The following is a 21,372-nucleotide window of genomic DNA, read 5'->3' on the forward strand; positions in this document are numbered from 1 at the left end:
CAGATTCAAATATTATCCCCTTTTCAGTCTTGGCCCTCAGCCCCAAGGGGAGCTACAATCATTCTTTTACTCACAATTGATCCCAAGGTTTCAAGGACCTATAATATTTATAGAAAACCTATACCCGGTATATAAAGTTAAAGGACTGACCATAAAGAGGTCTGGGCTAGACCCTGGGACTACATAGCTATTCCTAGTAGCATGATTATGTTCCTCAGTTAACTTTTAATTTTGTCCTCTAGAACTGATATATATTACGTACACATGTTGTAATTATGAAAGATGTACCTGATTATTTCAACATGAAAACAAAGCTTTTTCACTTTTCTTTATGAAATCTGCCGCTTGCTTGACAATAAAAATTAATAACATCTATTGAAACGACTAAAACCTTTTAAATCTTGTGTCAAGGAATGGAAATTGTTAAAGGGATTCAGAAATGAAAGCATCAAAATGAACTGCACACAGTTTGATTGTAGTAAATTAGTATGGATGAACCAGGGCTAGTGCTTTCTAATGGCTGGACACAGAAGTGCCAATTTAATGGAATTTTTATTTTCGTCTTGATTGATAATTTAGAAATGATTTTTGTAAAAAATTTTGTCAAAATTTCATTTGTATGAAAATTCATGTCAAACCCAAGGTGACATGAATTGATTTCACGATGATTGTTGATGTTGGGGTTGGCCTGTTGTGTTTGAATAATGCAGAAGCACATTAGGCTGGGTTATGGTGTAATTGATTTGGATGCTCATTTAGAATTGACTCCATATTTGGTTGAGTGTCTAATGGTAAATGATGGACGAGCCTTCGCTTACTTAATTAGGACTAATTGACTGGTGGTGTAACAGGTTCTCTAGCCACCATGCTATCTATGCATACATCTCAGACCAAGTTGATTACCTCTCTTGGAATCAGGACTTTGGGTCAAGTTTTCAAGCACCAAGTCCGACAAAATTTCTCATGCTATAGACACATGTATGTTTGTTTTGCAAAGAAATAAGGCTTTTACCACATACTATACCGATATGTATATGGTGGTTTATTTATTTAAAGTGATTTTTGGCAGAGTTGTATCTGACTATGGTATTCAGCGTAGTACCTCTTGAGACACTGTAACCTTCTGAACTACATGGTACAGATCTCTAGAGAGAGAGACATTGGACATTCTTGCCAAACAGATTCATGCATTTTACATGGCATGGGTGTTACTGCAGTGAAACAAGCCGATGAGTTGTGATTGGATGAATTTTGGTCATTGGATGAATTGATGTACTTTGCCATGTGTAGATCCCATTGGTGTTTCTGTCAGCGTTGTCCTGGGGTTCAAGTGAGCTGCCGAGGCCATGGTCACCCGATCTCTTCGCATTGCCAGCTAAGCAGGATGTATAGGATCCTGTTTGTAGGAGCTAGAGTCCCACTTACAATGGGCTTGTTATGTCATTCTTCCACTGATCTCATCCCTTGTCACAATATCCTCACCGCAGAGGAGGAGAAATAATATAATATTTACTCAAACGGAATTAATATCTCTCTTGTTGTTAAGTGTATTAAACGTAAGTCAGGATCAAAAAGACCTTTAGCATATAGGTGCGAGAAAACGTGAATGGATCCAGTTACCGTGACACAGGTGCTGGAACGTTAGCCAATTACTGTGTGGTCTCATGATCAAGTGTTACTGAAATGAAGGAATGTCATTGGTGCAGACCTGGTAACTCCATTGACAATGTATATGTAACAGGAAGAAACCGCTTGGACTTTTATTTTGTACCGTTTTGGCCATTGGATGTCAAGGTGCTTATATTATCCTAACAGACCAAATGACAATTAGTTACAAACCAAGCCAATTTCTGAAAGCAGAGCTGAAGCTAATTTTGTCTCCTTTCTTTTGTTTTGTTTTTCTCAATGAAACCCCCGTACATATAGACTTACTGGTACATTTTATTATAATTTTGATAAAAAAATTGCTGTTTTCATTTGCTGGTATGCATATGTTCATGGATTTCTGACTCAAGTACTGGATGTAAAGCAATACCTTGTGTAGGTAGTGTGTTTACTGGGAAAGGTCCTATTGTATACAACAGACCCCGGAGGTGTTTACCCTAAAGGCCCGCTGCTAGTCTAATGGAGTTGGGCAAGTCATAAAGGGAGGATGTTGTATATAAAAATCATGTACCCCTCCGATGACCTGGAAACCTGGGCGAGACCCTGTAACAGTTCACCTGATACAGTGACTTAAAAATGATGAGCAGGATACCATTAAAATGGACGAGGTTTTAGTTTTTGGCAGTGAGATAACTCCATACAAATTTGGGGTTTCTGTCGGGGAAGATTCTGATTCACAGAGATAGGGTGTTCTGTGGTTTTCATCATACTGAGATAAACTCACCTTGATACCTACATATGATATAACTGACATATAGGTCTAGATGTAAGCTATACAGACACGTGTATATATTTCACAGGTATTTTTACACCAAACATCTATATATATATACTAGATATATGTAAACCACTCTATGAAGATGCATGTTCGAACATTCCCACAAGTGCACAGTTTCATGAATGGACCATTCTGATATAATTACAAGTACTTTGGTTTCATAAATTGAACATACCAAGAACATTCTGTGCTTTGGTTTCATGAATAGACCATTCCCACAAATACATTGGTCTCAGGAATGACAAAACAATTAAAAAGACAACCTTCTTTGCCATGGGAATGTTTGACCTGTTTATAAAGGTCATTTTACCTGCTGTTACCTGTATCTGTCAAGCTGTCCTAAGGGAACAAAACCTATCCCACAGTCGACCATTTCTCAGTGACCACAGTGTCAGTACAGGTCATGTAGCCTGTCACACACATGAATTGACCTCAAAGTAAAGGTCAACTGGCATGAACTAGTCTGACAAGGAATTTCAAGGGAACATAACTCTGTATTTGATTTGTTCAGTATGACATAAATGATTAAACACTGCATGTAGTAATGCATATGTACTTGTAACCGACAAATGAAGGCAGGGGCAGATAACCCTTTATAAGTGTATATTCGATCTTGTTTTATACATGTATATAGGGGCAAATAACCCTTTATGATTATATTATGTATGGTATATCATGCATACAGAGTTCTCAATGTGTCTGAACCAGGACATGGCACATACATTTTATGTATGGCATAGTAGTATATACATAGCACACACAAATACAGTGTTGTATATCAAAATTATCATTGTACAGGCATGGATTTTTGTCTTTCTGTCTAAAATAAAAAAAATAAGAAAAAAACAACTTCAGAGTGAAAATGAAGTACATATGTTGTCATGGTAAATGAACTTGATGTAAGTCCTGTTAAATTTGAGAATACCCATAATTAGGACCAGACCGCAGCCTGTTGTGTTTACTCATTGATGACATGCACTGCATGTATGGTATTGATATGTACCACCATGTAATCCTGGGGATCGCTTTACTTAACATGTGGTACAGCAGGTTCAGGTTATGTAATGGGCACCTGTCATATCCTCTTTACAAAGTCATCTATACACAGTACATATTAGTTCATTGAAATTTATATTGATTATATATGAGCTGGTAAACCTGACACAACACAGCAGATATAAATATTCACAGACCTCTGTATATTGTTTTTCGTATGTTATTGAACGCTGATCATGAAATGCCATCTGCTTCATACCTCTTTGAATGCCAAGTTAAATGGTTTTGTTTAGTCACCTGAAACAGGGTTTTATTCTATTGACTTTTGAAATCTGTAATTCGATTTTCAGGTACAAGTTACAATAGAGGCAATTTGAATGACGTAAGCTTTCTCAAAAAATACTGCTGATGAATAGTGCACCTGTGCTTAGTCACATACCTGGTATATTAAAAATAAAGTTCCATAAATGTAAATTATTGATTTAATAAAAATCCCGCATATCTCTGAAATCAGTAGGTAATAAATCTAACCAGTGTATATATATGCATATCCAATAACGGTCTACATATGACACGTACCGATTTTCACATGTGAGATTGTGGCATATATACATATGACAATGATGAAATCAATATATTACCATATTAGTTTGTACAGAAAATATTTCAGTACGAAGATGAGTTTTTGACTGGAAACGCTATACCTTGTACAACAGTTGATTGGAAAAGTATTGTTGACAAGCATTCTTTTATGACTACTGTTGACTATATGTTCTGGAATGGTAACCTAAACAGCATTCTTATTTTAGTAGACTTGTATGACTACTGTGGAGTATCGAATGGTAACCAACACTTGTGTGTCGACTGTTGAATATTGGAATGGTAACTTACGTCAGGAGAAGGCGTGGAGGAACTTTAATTAGGTGAACTGATCCCCAGTTATATCAGGCACATGGGACATTGATTCGTCGTAATATATCAATCTCACACTCTCCATTGTCAGGAGACAGTCTAATTAGATATAAAGTGGTTCTGAGGCTGAGGGCGGAGTGACACGTTTCCACTGTGTACTGTCATAGGTACCGGAGATGTGTACAAACTGGATCAGGTATCCGCTGTTGGCACCACTTCATGGACCAGACAATAATGCAAGGTGGCCGTTTTGTCTGACAGTAAATCAGAGTGGATCTCTCACCTTCCGATCATAGGGAAGGAAGTATTGTTACTGCATGGATTCATACTTCTAGTTTGAGAACAGAATAAATTTGTGGGTTCCGCATTTGTGGGAGGTCGGATCAGTCCTGTTTGCACAAGTATATATATGTTACAGGCTATTGTGCCAAGGATGAAAGGGGCTATATAGGTAGTGTGATCAAACTGTCAGACTTCTGGACAAGTGAGAGACTGCTGTATGGGAGGAATCAGCTGACAAGGTGATGATATCTCATATGTACTGAGTGAGAAAGTGTGGAGATGTAGAGATTCGTGTGTAGCTCCTCATCTCTAGCCGGCTCTGTACACACAGTGTGGGGAGCTGTAGGTAGAGGAGGAGGTCTTACCTCCTGTATACATACCTGACTGGTGTTTCGGGTTTATGAAGGGTGGCTCTTCAATGCAAGTGATCTAACAAGGCTAACTATCCACTTGTTCAGCTTAACCTAAGCAATGAGATAATCGTGTTTTCTCGTTTTCGTGATGAAGTCAGTAATTCCGTTGGAAATTATGTCTAAGTGTTGGTAATGATGTGCTGGTGTTTGGAGTAGTGGAGATGTAACTGAGAAACTGTGACAATCCTGCCAGGACTGAAGACAGAAGTTATGTGACAAGCGTCAACACATTGTTTTACTTAGATGAAGTAGCGAGTGGCGTGGAATTTGAGTGTTTTGCCATGTCGGTGTATAATAGACATGCCCCAGGCACTTTGAGAAAATACATATTTTTTTGAGTGATTTAACAGGTAGCTGGTTACATAGGCCTAAATCCTGAGGCTATATGTACTTACCACACAGATTTACATCATAACAGGATCTGACAATAAAATTTGTTTGGTGTCTGAATGAAATTGCTCAGGCACAATAGACCATGAGAAATATGTGTCTTTATTTATTATTGGGCTGTGACACTTCATAGTCATTTGTATTGGTGTGAACCTTTAAAAATTTAAATCATATTGAACTTAGACTTTGGAATGTTTTGGAGGAGAGGTCAGATCACCTTTTAAATTGTATATTGATTTTTCCAGTATTCCGGGTAATTAATTCTTTATGGTGTAGAGTAGAGCGTTACATGGATATTTATAATTTACCTGTACACGGTAAAACAAACAGGATTGGAGAGGATTTTCAACATTCATTGAACAGATATGCGTGTCCCTGTTTGAAGAAATGTCACAGATGATTTGTTTGCCTATGGAGATGAATGGCATGTTTGAGTGTAGGCCGTGTGGCTGATTGCAGTGTTATGCTGAAGGAGCACACATACACACGGACACATACTCTTCTCGGGTCAATAGCGGTGTGTGATAACCTACCTGTCTACCAGGTAATTCCCCCCTGGGATAGAGGGGTTTGTTCCCAGGTAAGAGTCAAGCGCTCGGACAGATTGGGTTAGAAAGTCGTCAGAATGTGGAAGGGACAGGGAGATTAACGCTTAGTGTGATTTATTGATGTGAGTGGCGTATTGGCAAGTTAGTCGTTCTAGCTATTGTGTTTTCATGGATAATTTCACCTGATTTTTGTCTGTAATTATTTTATCACACTTTTGGATTGGAAGTCTTGGCTGTGAAGTATACAGCACATTCCCTTAAGCACAAGGAAAGCTTAAAAGTGCAGTTCTCGTGTGTCTGTGACAACGTAAATGATATCTGCTGTGTTAAGCTGCTCAGGTGTTTTATCTCGTTAATTATCCGATTCTCACCTTACTGGAGCACAAATGAGATAAAGTTATTTCCTAACTACACCAGGTAATTATCCATAGGGTTAACTAGAATGTGTGCTGGGTGGAAGGTTCTATTCATGGTGTACAATCTCGACAATGTGAGAGATCCCTATCTCTTTTGTCTGTTGTATATACCTCTGTGTGGAAATTAGGACTGGAATTTAGCCTTGGAATAGCTTGTGTAATTTTGTCACAGAAGAGATTTTGTAAAGATTGGATATTTGCCACCAGTATTGTTTGCCTTTAGTATTTGTGCTATTTCTGCATACATATATACATGGGTGACATTTTTTTTTCTATTTTCTTTTTCGTTAGTCACAGTATATGAATGTTAGATTCTTGTTGGATAGAATTCGTTACCGCAAATAAATGTAATATATTGTAAACCTATACAGGAAATGGGTCCTTTCATACAGAAGTCGCACTTATCCGGTTCAAATTAGTCGACTAGACGTTTGTGACAATCTGTGGCATTAATAATTCTAAATTAAGTTTCACACACCAATATGGAAGCTGTGAAATATTGAATATTGATTCAGATATATAATTAATTTAGTGAAATTTGAAAGCCACTATACACAAAAATGGCTTATCATGCCAGGATATCACAAAAGTATTAGCATTTCATGATTGTGTTGGTGACAACTTTGACATCAAATGTGTGAAGCAGGTATTAGAATTGTATGTGTATGTTTTGTTTCTGAAGGAGGATGTTGTGAGAGATTGTGACGTCCAAGCGTCCGGAGACTAGTGTACTTTATCTGTGGGATGCCGTCATATCTTGTGTTTCCAGAAATCAAGTGGACAGTCACAAAGCTGACATTCCAAACTTATGCCTATTGCACTACACATTCACCGTGTTCATGACGGGGAAGTGTGGTCTTTTTCATTCATGACAACTTGAGTAACACTGCCTTTTATGATGGGCGTGTGATCAGGATGTTTGTTATATGTTGACAATAAGACTATTGTATGGTGGTCTTCTGCATTTGTACATGATGATCACAATCGGTGAAACATCCACATCAGGAGCATGACAGAAAATGTATTAAAACCTGTTTAGGAATAGTGAGGTCCCTCACCATGATTCTGCCGTAGTTTGGCCTGGGAAGTAATCAGTGAAATTCCTCTCTCTGGATGAAGGATAAAATGCCGGGTAAGGGCAAGAAGAAGGTGGGATTTGCGGAAGACCTTCCAGATAGTTCAGAATCTGGGGGTCGTGAAAGTCGGAGCCGATCACGCTCTCGATTCCGAGTCCGCAGGTCCAAGTCTCATGATGTTAAATCAACAACTCCAAAGGAAACTATTCCCCGAAAGCGGGAGCATAGTTTGGTGGCTCTGGTACGAACGGGGTCCAGGAACTCAGTACGACACTTGGTGAAGATGTTTGAGACCAAAACGTACACGGTAAGTAACGTAACAGCTCATCCAGAGCTTGCAATTTGAAGGCGACTACAGCAATATCAGAATAATTGTTTTCTTTCACATTCCTTTGTTTAGCAGGTTTGAACAATGCTATCTGAAGATTTAGAATGTTGTCTCTATGTACAACATAGCTGTGGCCTGTATATTTAGTGGCTATGTTACGGTCAATTATAATTAGAGGTCGTTATTATTGTGTTGATTGATAAGCTTGCAGCTCTCTTTATTTTATAATAAACTAACTTAAAATAACTGGTAATATACAAACAATTAAATCTCAAGTTTTTGGCTGTGCTGTGCCTTTTATTTCAATCGTTGGTGTCTGAGGGAACACTTGAGGCTAAGATGTACAGGTATTCCAGGTGAAATTAGCTTACTTAGAAATTGTAGGTTGTTTATCATAGATAGGTACATAGATGTTGTATAGAACAAGCTGAAGGTATACAACTTAGTTTATCTTAGCCTGTGTGTTTATGAACAGGGCTTGCCAATGTTTAATGGTTTGGGAGGGTGATTACACTAGACACCAGTGGTTTTAGTATGTAGGTGTGATAGGAATTTAAAAGGTATTCAATAGAAGATTATTGCAAATTTATTTTCTTAAAGGGCCATAAAGCCTGTTATCTATTGTAGATTTGGGTTGGAAAACGAAATAAAATGTTGACAATTTAAACTTTTATAGCTATCAATTAAAAACATATATAATATATTAAAATTACAATGTGTGTGAAGTAGTTTTAGAAGAAAATATAAATACAATGACAGCTAAATATTTGTGTGAGATGCTATAATGTAGTAACAAAGAACAATAGTTAAATGGAAAATTAAACTGAACAATATTGGACTTAAGGACAGCTTTGTGAATTTGAACTTTCAGGAATTATCAGTAGAGTTTCCATTGGAGGTAATACTTGGTCTTTTCTATCCTAGATCGGTAGATAATTGGAAAGAGGGGATTTAATTGGTGGTTGGCAGGATTGTGTATTTGTTTGACAAACACATTAATGGTATATAAACTTGTGGTGGTAAACATTCATTAGCAGGTGCTACCTATGTTTAGTGCTAATGTTGCCCCCCCACCCCCACCCCCACCCCATCTCCCCTATGGAAGTAGTAGTAGGTGTATGATTTCTCCTGCATGTTGTGGCTGTCTAGATTGTTTTGTGCATGTTCCCATCAATGAAAAATACCAAGGCCCGTATTCACGAAACCGTTCTCATGCTCGAGCATGGATTGTTTGCTCAACCTGAATTACTTGTTCCGGCTATAAACTAAGAAGAAAATCTGATTTTGTCAATGATGAGGGGAAAACATTGAAGAGACTTAAAGCAGTAAACTGTTTTCATTGTTTACATTTGACTTTTTGATCATTTGATATGATTTAAGCGAGTTACAAGAAAGTTGGTTTGAGCACAGATTCCATGCTTGAGCACGAGAACGGTTTCATGAATACGGGCCCAGGACTTTTCCTGCCTATTGGCCCTGTAAAGAATATACATACATACTCCTCCCAATACAGACACAGAGCTAGTTTCTCAATAACAAGATGTCTATGATGAAATGATAATTCTCTCCTCCCTCACTCACATGTAGTGCATGCTTGATTAGAGGCCCTTGTTCACCACATGGTCACTTAAATCCCTGTATGATATGAAACACCCCTCCATCACATGTACTACATGGTATGTAGCCCGAGGCCCTGGCTAGTCCCTCAACCTGACTGACAGCCCACAATTGGTCCAGTAAACGGTGGAAATTGATCATTATGAAGTCCTGATGTTTTATTAATAAGGCCTGCCCTGGGGAATTCAATGGACTTCTGTATAAATACATAAGTGATCTGGTTCTCAATCCAGGGCTGTGGTCAATACCATATGGAGCAGCTCTGGCCTTCCTGGGTTCTAACCCCTAGAGCTAAACCATGTAGAAAGTAATCAACAGGCCCCACAGACCTCTTGCTTCAATTGAAATGAGTTATAACCAGATGGCCCATAGGGTTGTACTGGATTCATACTCCATTTAGCAATTTTGGTGTGTTAAATAATTAGGTACAATGAAAGGAATTTTGTTCCAGTATGGATCATTTCACTGGTTAAGATTGAAATATAATCCTGGATGACCATTGTTTTGTCATAGGAATTTATCATAACCCTTACTGACATTTGTTCCTCCAGCAATATCAGTGACACAGATTAGTCTTACGATATGAACTAGTAAATTGAAAGTAGGGGCTATGTTGTATTTCAGCAAGTTACAGATAACAAATGATAATGTTCTCATAACAATAATTATAAGCACTGTGTACAGAGTGTATGGCCTGGTTCTATTCAATTGAATTACTGTCTGGATATTAGAAGGGTAAGTTTTCGTAGTCACTACTTGAATTAAGTACGCATAAAGTTACGAAGAACGAAGAACGTAACACTCGTTAGTGAAATGAAAGTAGAGCACTAATAATTATAACTGTGTTAATAATGATGGGGGCGCATTTGGGTACACCTGCACCCTAATCCAGTTATCCAATCTCTTGCACATGATAGTTTTTACCGATTACAGATGTAGGTCTATTATCATACTTCATAAACACATGTTTAGTATTATATATCTGATAAGGACAGGGTGAATGTTGGTATTAGTATGTCTTTATATACTGGATTGGGAGTTAGATCTGACACGTACATGGACAGAAAGGAGATGTTTATATGGCCTCTGTCATTCTGTCTGCCACCATTGACAATCCGTTGTATATTGGCACAGTTGTCAAATGTCCTCTCTAATTTCAGACAGAACTTTACTTTGCTCTCCAATGAAAACATTTCTGAAATCAAAACCACTGGCATTAGTTTGTTTAATTGACCATGCCCCATTCATATCCTACACTTACCACTTACAAATTTAGGAGTTTTAATTCACGGAGGTTGAGGATATTTTAGGTTGGTGTACACTAGCGAGTTACATCGGTCCACTATCTGTCTAGGATCATTAGGTATGCATGATTGATAGCTGTATTTGCCTACTGACAATTCACCCACAAAATCTACACAGAGTGCCACAAGTACTAGGGAATTAATTCGCTGTTTTGTGATGGGACTATATTTGTGTTAATTGGCAGAAGAGCTGAATTACAGAAGTTGACTACCTTGTTATGAATGGCAATTTTGCTCTTGCATCTGTTTGATTTGGAATATTAGCCTTACACCTGTAAGGTTTCTGATCCAACCCAGATCTGAAAAATTAAATACGAATGATTTTGAGTTAGTGATGGAGGGTTGCATTGTGTTTAGAGATTAAGAGATGGTAGGATTGCAATACATAGATCAGATACATATGTGAAAAATGTTCTTTTTTATCTACGATCCTTACAACAGCCAAGGTCATACGGAGATTGATACTGTGGAAAGTGTAGGTAGGCTCTGCATTGAAGTAAAACACATCAGACATGAGAATTGGTGTAGAACCCTTATAACTCAAACAGTAGCATTCTCGCATGATTCTACAAACACTAGATACAGAGATTAAATGATTGTTGTGAAGCTTGGTGATTGATTTACAGGAATAATGTAAGAAGTTACATATTTTCAAAATTACAATACCTAACTTGATTGCAGTAATTTGCGTAAAACACTTGTGGATTATTGAATACAAATACTTCACCCAGGGCAAAAATGCTTTTAAAGTACTCAGGGTTTGTGATGACTGGTAAGATCTGGCTTTGTGTTGGAGGAGAAATGCTACCCACATGTTATGTTATGGCAGGATTATCAAAGCCTCCAGCGGATCTGAGTAAGGTGTGTGGGTATCTTATACAGCCTCAGCAGCCACAAACACTTACAAAGGTTCTCCAGCCCTCTGTCTGCTATCACATCCACTTGCTGTTTATAACTGAAATTTGGAGATGAAATTAACAACAACTGTGGTATACCTATAAAGAACTGTTGTATCCTGTGAGCCTGGTGAAAGCTAGGAGGAGATATTTTAGTCGGGGTTCAGATTCGTGTAACTTTGCTATCACTAATCTTCAGCATGTTATTGCTACTCACTGTGAACTTACTGTTACTATGAATGACTTTGGCATAAAATACTTCTGTATTTAGAAAATTTCAAGTGATAAAACAGTAGAGAGTTGGACAAGGGGAGATAACAATATTTTAGGTCAGACACTCAAATCAAAACAACACATTTGTTAACTACATGCTATTATTTGTCTAGTTTTATTGCTTTTCATCATTTAAGATAAAATCTTATTGGATCTATTGTAAGTTGATCATCTTATTTGAATGTATTTACTCCAGATCTTGGTATTCCTGAACTACCGCTGGTCAGATCAAGGGGAGAAGGAAGTATAAGTCAGACACTAGAACATGTCAGGCAACAGTCTTTGTGTATATAGACCAGAGGTGTAGCCCTATGTTTTATATACACCCTATATAGATCACACACATCTAGTTAAATTTTTATTTTGACAACATGTGTACATATGCAGCATGCAACTCAACTTAATCATTCAATTATAATTACATTATCTAATATGATTAAAATTCTAATTTTGTATGATTGCAAGTTACATAAAACTCATATGTGACAGCTAGAGTGTTTTTAAGGTTTTCTTCTGAGTTTTGTCATGTCATGGTGAAGAAAACTATTCAGTGTTATGCAGAGGTTAGCGTATGAATGTGGGTTGTTTTGTGTGGTATATAGTGTACATGAGGATTGCGGTTTATTTTGTCCCGGAGAATGAGAATATTACACTTCCTTGTTACCCACGCCTTCGACGACCCCAGACATATGTATATAAAAATACAAATACCCAGGCACCACATTTCTTCCAATGAAACTCTGGAATCGGGACAAAAAAATATATTTTTATATAGAATAAAGTTCATACACCAGTGTAAACATTGCACGTGTCACATTTTAAAGTAAACAGCGTCCTTTAGCATAGCTCAAATTGAATAATTCAATAATAGTCAGGTCAATCTTAAATTTTATGCTTCATCAAACTTCACAAGTGGACACATCTTAAGGAGAATTACTACATCATATCCAGTATGCTTTGGGTGTCGCCCCATTTCATTGGTTAGAGTTTACATTTAGCTCTATTTCCATCAAAACCAAAGTGGGTTACAGAGAGACACATGTTTTACAAACTTATTTTCGTTTTAAAAGACACTACCTGTTGGTTTTAATAGCATTTTTTTTTCATTTTTATTTTAAATGGTATCAACAGTCAGTTGGTACAGAACGCCTAGACCAACTAAGAAAGAATGTAATGCATGACTACCTTATACATTGTACATGTATATGTAATGCTGTATCCAGTAGTAATGCATGACTACTTTATACATTGTACATGTATATGTAATGCTGTATCCAGTAGAGGGGGACACAGATGGATTCTACTAAAGATTTGATATAAATTTAGAAAAAAATGTTAACCTTGTTTACTGAAAATGAATATAGCCATAGAATGTTCAGTGTGTGTTGTCCGTCCTTAAATGACCATAGCTGTTGATTGGACGCTAAACAATACCAAACAATACTCAAAGTGTGTGTTGTGATTTCTAACTTTTCTGTTGATGAACTTTCACCTCAGTGAAATAGGGAAGCATCCCCACCAAGTTTGTTAGCAAACACATAACATTCATGTACTGTAGTCAACCCAATAAATATTTTTATCACACCAATTAAAACCATGAGTTGAGGACTTGTGCCTTATCTGGACCATCAGGGCAGCCCTTGTAAGGTTTTAGTGTTAGAGCAGACTTATTGACTGTCAACTTATATTAGTGTTCAGACCTAGAGAAATAAAATGAGAGTTATGTTACCAGTTTGTATAAAATACGGAGACCATGCATATATAAATGGTATACTTACAATGTACGCTAATGTAACAGCTTATGAGGCATAAGTATACAGTATATATTGGTGTGGATATATAAAACCATGAATATAACACATAAATTAGTTCAGTAACGACATCGGACTGGAAGTGATTGGGGAGTGCTGGATTATTTTGATTATTTATACAGTAGTAATGCCAGAGAGTGTTGGAACACACTAGAACTGTCACTGTGATAACATACATGGGGATAATGTGGTGACAGACTGATGACAGGGTCCCTCTCTGAATATATGTTATTGTTTTGTATATATGTGCATATACATTTGTGCATTGTATATACCACACCTACATGTGTAATGTACCACAAGGTCACACATGTGTTAAAGTGATACCAAGGAAACAGAATATAATTTGATATATATACAAGTTCAATCTATTCTCATTCTTGTATATATAATACCTAGGTGACCAGATACAAACTAATATACCGCGGTATTATGGTGTACCCAATTCTTATCCTTGATAGTCATACCTAGGTGACCAGATACAAACTAATAAACCGCGGTATTATTGTGTACCCCATTCTCATCCTTGATAGTAATACCTAGGTGACCAGATACAAACTAATATACCGCGGTATTATTGTGTACCCCATTCTCATCCTTGATAGTAATACCTAGGTGACAAGATACAAACTAATATACCGCAGTATTATGGTGTACCCCATTCTCATCCTTGGTAGTAATACCTAGGTGACCAGATACAAACTAATATACCGCGGTATTATGGTGTACCCCATTCTCATCCTTGATAGTAATACCTACATGACCAGATACAAACTAATATACCGCGGTATTATTGTGTACCCCATTCTCATCCTTGATAGTAATACCTAGGTGACCCGATACAAACTAATATACCGCGGTATTATTGTGTACCCCATTCTCATCCTTGATAGTAATACCTACATGACCAGATACAAACTAACATACCGCGGTATTATTGTGTACCCCATTCTCATCCTTGGAAGTAATACCTAGGTGACCAGATACAAACTAATACCGCGGTATTATGGGGTACCCCATTCTCATCCTTGGAAGTAATACCTAGGTGACCAGATACAAGCTAATATACTGCGGTATTATGGTGTACCCCATTCTCATCCTTGGAAGTAATACCTAGGTGACCAGATACAAACTAATATACCGTGGTATTATGGTGTACCCCATCCTCATCCTTGATAGTAATACCTGGTGACCAGATACAAACTAATATACCGCGGTATTATGGTGTACCCCATTCTAATCCTTGGAAGTAATACCTAGGTGACTGGATAGTCTATACAAGTTCAATTCATTCTCATATAAGTACAATGTACTACCAATAGGTATCACAGGATATGAACGATATGTGTACAGTTTACGCCATTCTTATGTGTGTTAAACCTAGATGACATGATATTAACCTATATCAGTACAGTTCTTCCCATTCTCATATGTGTAGTAATAAGATACCAAGGTGACAGGATACACATTCATATCTGTACCATTCACCGAATTCTCATCCTTGTGTACAGTTCAGAATATTTAACCTGATTCTGTACAGTTCACCCTGTTCTCATGCTTTCCTTCAGCATTCTTTCTTTCTGGGTGAACGGGTATCCTTCTTCTAGAATGATTGAATCAAACAAGCCTACCTACTACACTATAACCCCTGCCTGTTGGCATTCTCCTGCTGGAGTTTTCACCAGTGTGATAATTTTCAAATCTGCCAAACACTGTCTATGATTGGTGTGTAAATGGGACTGGGTGAATCTGTGTGTAAATGGCGCTGACATAAGTCACACCTTCAGGGTGTTTGAGGTCAGGTGTTACAACTCTTCATATCAAAATCTGGGGGCATTTGACAATCTGAAATACAAAATAACATTCCCTCGCAAAATTGGCAATGACAGTGACAGTCTTGTGAGGTCTGGGGAATTACACAGCTATATAACAGCCCATCATCTGCTCCCTCGCCTTTGGCGCTGTGACATTTTTGTAAGGCATGCTGCCAAGTTGGTATAACTTGGAATGTCTGTCCTTGTATTACATAATGTTAGGAGGCTGTTTTGTAATGAGATTTGAATATTTATTTGTATCATATCTTGCAATTTTTGTTTAAGAGATCATTACATTTCCTATGTTTGTTTCATTTACTTTAGTACACTGTATATGAGTTTCACAAAGTATTCTATTGGTATAGTCAAGCTAATCCTGTTGTTCTGTAAGGCAATCAAGTAGTAAACATTTTTTTCTCCATCTTAATTATTTTTTTACGTTCCATATAGATTTTCTGTGTTAAGCCGTCGGTTTAATTTGAGCTTTAACACTTTGCAAATTTCAATGAAAATCAGTTATTCCCGGTACATGTAATGCTACTTAAAGGCAGTTGTAGAAAGTTTAAACACTTCCTGGCTGACATCACAATCAGTGTTGGATACGTTTTAGATACTTGTCAGATTCATAGGGATAGTTTAGCCCATACCGTATATACCGGGGTAAGTCAGTGCTGTTTGTGTTTTTACACGATGGTGATCAATAACGGCCTTGTTGAGAAGGATTCAATTATGACTGGCAACTGAGATATTATCCGACCAATACTTGTCACTGATCTGACCTCACCATCTGTCATAGCTGTAGGTGTACCAGGCCTTAAGGTAGACCACCCCGCCCTCCAAATACAACAGGTATCGATTCACTCCATCATCAAATGTTCATATTTCAAAAGAACAAATTTTATCTGTCTGGTACAATCTAGAACTCCTGTTCCATTTTACTGTATATTTGAAATCTAATTGGGGTTAAACAAGAGAGACAACTCTATCTGGACAATCTGTCTTAATGTCAGGATATTTCCGTTTAGCAGAATTTTCAATTGATGAAGGAGAATAGCTCTGAATTATGATGGTGTTAATGAGGCTGTCATCTGACGGATCAGTATCTTGAGAAGAATTAATTGTCCACATTTAAGCCAACTTTATGTTGACTTCAGTTTTAAGGAGACAAGCTTTCATTATGTGTAGAGCTCCACATGAAATGTCATGATAGAGTCCACCTTAACAGGAGGTGCTGATAGACATGTCACCTTAATGAGATATTGAGTTTGTCCTAAGGTTGAGGGTGGAATGTGCAGGCTACCTTAAGGAGAAGTTTTTATAGACAGGTTTAGGGTGAAAAACTACCTTAATGAGATATTGAGTTTGTCCTAAGATTGAGGGTGGAATGTGCAGGCTACCTTAAGGAGACGTTTTTATAGACAGGTTTAGGGTGAAAAGCTACCTTAATGAGATATTGAGTTTGTCCTAAGGTTAAGGGTGGAATGTGCAGGCTACCTTATTAAGGTGAGGTTCATATAGACAGGTTTAGGATGAAATATCACTTTAATGAAAGATTAAGTTTGTCGAGGATGGAATGTTCTGTTCCAGGCAGAGCTAGGTGCTGATAGACAGGTTTAGGATGAAATGTCACCTCAATGAGATACTGCTGAAGTTGAAGATGGAATGTCTGGTTCAGGCCACCTGTATAAAGTGGCAGGCACAGCTGATGAGGAGTCTGTTACAGACAGGTTCAGCATGCTGTCCTAGGTCCAGTGCAGCACCTTTATGAGAGGTGTTGATAAGATTACAAGACTGTCTCATAGACAGGTTTAGGAGTAGATATCCTGGCACAAGCCACCTTAACAGATCTATAAAGGTGTTGATGAGACTGTCGGACAGGTTTTGTGACAGTGTTACATGTAAATTTGTGGACAGTACACTGTCAGTACCAGGCGTGAATTTAATTAATAGGAGAGTTTTTTGTTGATGTAATCAATAGCTGGTGGTCACTGATTTCTATCGCCCAGCAGTCAAGCTGCATCGATACAGGTATACGTCAGAACCCTCATTCAATTCTATTTCATTGTCTTACACCCACGGAGATCCATATCTATCTAGGTCTGGCCTTTACAGAAAATAAAGTGATTGGGGAAATAATTATACAGTCTTTGATGTACAGGGTTGGACATAATGGTATATGGCCATGATAGTTTGTTGGACAGAGTTTTATTTGGCTCTAAATAGATGTCCAAGGAGGCACCTGGAGACTGTCCAGTGGTTAAATGTATAAAAATATATCAATGCTACTTTTGTTTCTCTATACTCCCTTTCAATGCCTCTGCCATGTAATGGGGAGGGCATATAGTGCGGCTCATATCCGTTTTTCTGTCGAACAGTGACGTCATCTCTCTGGTGCCTTTATTTGTGATCAAATCACCGTGAAATTGTACAGAGACTGATATACAAGTACCAAGGTAGCTTGAATGATTATATAATAAAATTGAAGTATATTTATAATGAAATTTAGTTTCTTTTCCCAATCCTTCTCCCAGGAGTTTAAGGTGATGTTAAATGACAATATGTTTCTGTTGTTTAAAGAGACATTTCTATATCATCAAATTTTTAGCCCACCATCATCTGATGGTGGGCTATTCAAATCACCCTGCGTCCATGGTCCGTGGTCCGTCCGTGGTCCGTCGTCCGCCGTCAATCCTTTAACAATTCTTATTATCGGTATTTCTCAAGAAGTACCATAGGGATCTTTCTCAAATTTTATATGAAGGTTCCCCTTGGTCCTTAGCTGTGCAGGGCAACTTTTGAGACTGATCGGATAAACAAACTCTTGGATTTTGATATTGAAAGTTTGTTATTGCTATTTCTCAAGAAGTACCAGAGGGATCTTTCTCAAATTTTATATGTAGGTTCCCCTTGGTCCTTAGCTGTGCAGACCAACTTTTGAGACTGATCGGATAAACCACATGGCGAACAGGCAGCCATCTTGGATTTTGAAAGTGAAAGTTTGTTATCGCTATTTCTCAAGAAGTACCAGAGGGATCTTCAAATTTTAAATGTAGGTTCCCCTTGGTCCTTAGTTGTGCAGGGCAGCTTTTGAGACTGATCGGATAAACAACATGGCCGACAGGCAGTCATCTTGGATTTTGATAGTGAAAGTTTGTTATCGCTATTTCTCAAGAAGTACCAGAGGGATCTTTCTCAAATTTTATATGTAGGTTTCCTTTGATCCCTCGTTGTGCATGTTATATTTTGAGACTGTTCATAAAAACAAAATGGATTAAAAGAAGAACTTAACAGATCTTTCTCATATTGCAATGATCAATTCTATTTCTTTCACATTAAGTACTGTACTAGTAAATATGTGAAATGACAAACTCACTTTGAAGGTTGGCTTTCATACACATCAGTATTAAGTTTAGATCAAAAGTTACCTCAAGGTGCATTTACTGTTAACATGATTCGATCAAACAGATTAGAGGAAAGAANGATCCCTCTGAGATCTCGTGTTATATTTCAAATGCAGAAATGAAATTGCCTATTGATACCAACTTCTCACAGAAGTCTGTTGTAATTTTTTTATGAACATTTAAATAAGTTTTCGTTATCATTAATGGGAATCCTGAAAAAATGTACAACACAAATTGTCTTGGTATGCAAATCCAGAAAGCGACATGTACATGTAGCCATGAGGCAACATAAAGCCAGGTCAATTTGCTCTCACCTGAAGGCACCCGAAAGTCAACCTGCATATTTGCAGTATACTTGTGACGATTGAAATAGATGTTACACCAAAGGTCCACCTGAATCTAGGAGGCCAATTGTGCTTACTTATTCCAATAGCCTCCTTCTGCAACACATTCTGTTTTAAGTATCTTCATTAGTACTAACTATTTATGACATTTGGAATTCAGATTTATTCATCAATATCATTCTCAACATATATCGGGAAGTTGCTGAACATATTAAAAAAACTTGTAGGGGGAAGGTGGAAGTGAGAGAAGAACCTGGTACCATTTGACGTACGATGGAATTTGAACCAGAAGTAGGTCAGATCAATTTGTATTTTTGTGATGTATCATTTTCCGGCACATTATTTCAACTAATGTACAAGTTTCCATCCTTTATGTTTGTAATTCCTCCGTATCTTGAATACAGTACACTGGTGTTACCTGATCCGTGAATATTGATGATGTACTATTTATTGTGTTAATACCTGACTGGGTAGCTACTGATAAAGCTGAGTACTAACAGGTATATAGTGAAATATCACACCAATACATATACACAATACATAGAGCAACTGAAGCAGAAACGGGAGGGGAATCCTGTAGCTATACCTACCACATCAAATATGAAATATCCGCCTTTATTGTATCAAGATAACATCGCAATTAAAAATGTGTTGCTTACAACAATTAAGTTTATATTAACAGAATATACCTGAGCTGAAATATAGTAGGAATGATGATGATATAAATTATAGGCCTGACTAAATACTTATTACAGGTGTAGGTAGGTACATGATGGGACATCAAGGTGTGTCTCACCTGCCTGCAGTGTATATACATTATATAGGTCTGCTGTACCTAAACACTGAAGTTGACTGAACACATGTTGTAGTGGCCCCTGTGTATAATACACTGGCATATGTCATTGTAGATTTACATTAGAGGACTGTACAGGCATAAGCACTGCTCTTTTAACTTGAGCTGACCTGGAATGGGATCTGAAAAAAAATAGGGAGTTTAATACTTCTCAAATGATCGGAGGAAGTCAGTGAGTTTTGTGCTGTATATGTGTAACAAGAGGTTGTAGGGTGAGTTCTAATGTGTACAGATTGTCAAGTGAGGAAATATATCCCAATGAGCTCACATCCTGGAGTCCCATCGTATCCCATACACAATATGTGGGGCTGATCACTGCCGTAGTAGGGGTGGTCGTGACAGGGAGCACCCCAACATCTACCCTCGTATGTACTAAAAACTGTGATGTCGTTGAGCAGGAGGGCAATGTCCAAGTCGGTCCGACGTCGTATGTCCTTTGTTTGGGTAAGATTTGTTTTATTTGTAATGTTGAGATATGAAGATGTTTGGTGGTGGCTGTATGTGGCCAGTCGAACGTGTTGTTTCCTAACTTATCTTGAGTCACAGGAAGATGGTATTACTTACAGGAAGTGCTGGTCCTGGATTTTCTATGATTGGAATTTAAATTTTTTGAAAATTTGTTAAAAGACAGCAGACTATTGTAGATCAGATTATAATGACTTGCTCCTGGTATGCGTGTCGGAGATCAGATATGTCTATTCTTATGGGGACACGTTACGCAGGAGTGTAAAGTCAACATGTTCTGTCTCACATAGATTTAAATGTATATTTTCACAACATTTCTATGACTTTTCAATGAACAGGTATGTTTGTTACCAAGTACATGACTGTGGTAAAAGAAATTGTTTTTTCGACTTAAATGTAAATTGTCAAAAGTCCTGTGTACATATCTGCCCCTACTTAGCACTAAACAACCCTGGGTTTTTTAACAGGTAACAGTAATACTTAAGTCACTGGGGACATTCAGAACATTTAAAATATTTCAGTACTTACAATAATAATTTATGTTTGAAAAATAAACTCCTGATCTGAAAGCGTTTTGGTGAGTTATGTCCTAGTGAATAACCAATAATTGTGTTATATAATTAGCTTGTGTATTGTAGGTGGCCTATTGGTATCAGGTCATTACAATGGGTCTGTGTGTAGTCAAATATACCTGTATCACAAATACCCCTATAATACCGGATTATAAACACACTTGAGTTGATGTGTGTTGTTACTAAAGACTTAGGTGTAAAGCTGTAACTGGAATGCT

At 37.5% G+C, this 21,372-nt stretch overlaps 1 protein-coding gene across 5 annotated transcripts in view; it reads left to right on the forward strand.

The window, feature by feature from the left end:
* Window positions 1–21,372, forward strand: part of LOC110459872 (FERM domain-containing protein 4A-like) — a 127,778-nt gene that overhangs the window by 17,843 nt on the left and 88,563 nt on the right. Inside the window, exons 1-2 of one of the 5 annotated variants that reach the window (XM_021512354.1) lie at window positions 4,786–6,401; window positions 7,083–7,783. The exons of 1 other annotated variant lie outside the window; for it this stretch is intronic. In XM_021512354.1, the coding sequence (XP_021368029.1) occupies window positions 7,514–7,783 (270 nt within the window). In that variant the 5' untranslated portion in view covers window positions 4,786–6,401; window positions 7,083–7,513. Of the gene's footprint in view, window positions 1–4,785; window positions 6,402–7,082; window positions 7,784–20,143; window positions 20,562–21,372 lie in introns of those variants that run through there. 3 more of the 5 variants (XM_021512342.1, XM_021512350.1, XM_021512361.1) reach the window with 3 other exon arrangements.

Source organism: Mizuhopecten yessoensis, unplaced genomic scaffold, assembly GCF_002113885.1.
Source record: "Mizuhopecten yessoensis strain PY_sf001 unplaced genomic scaffold, ASM211388v2 scaffold1319, whole genome shotgun sequence".
NCBI lineage: Eukaryota > Metazoa > Mollusca > Bivalvia > Pectinida > Pectinidae > Mizuhopecten > Mizuhopecten yessoensis.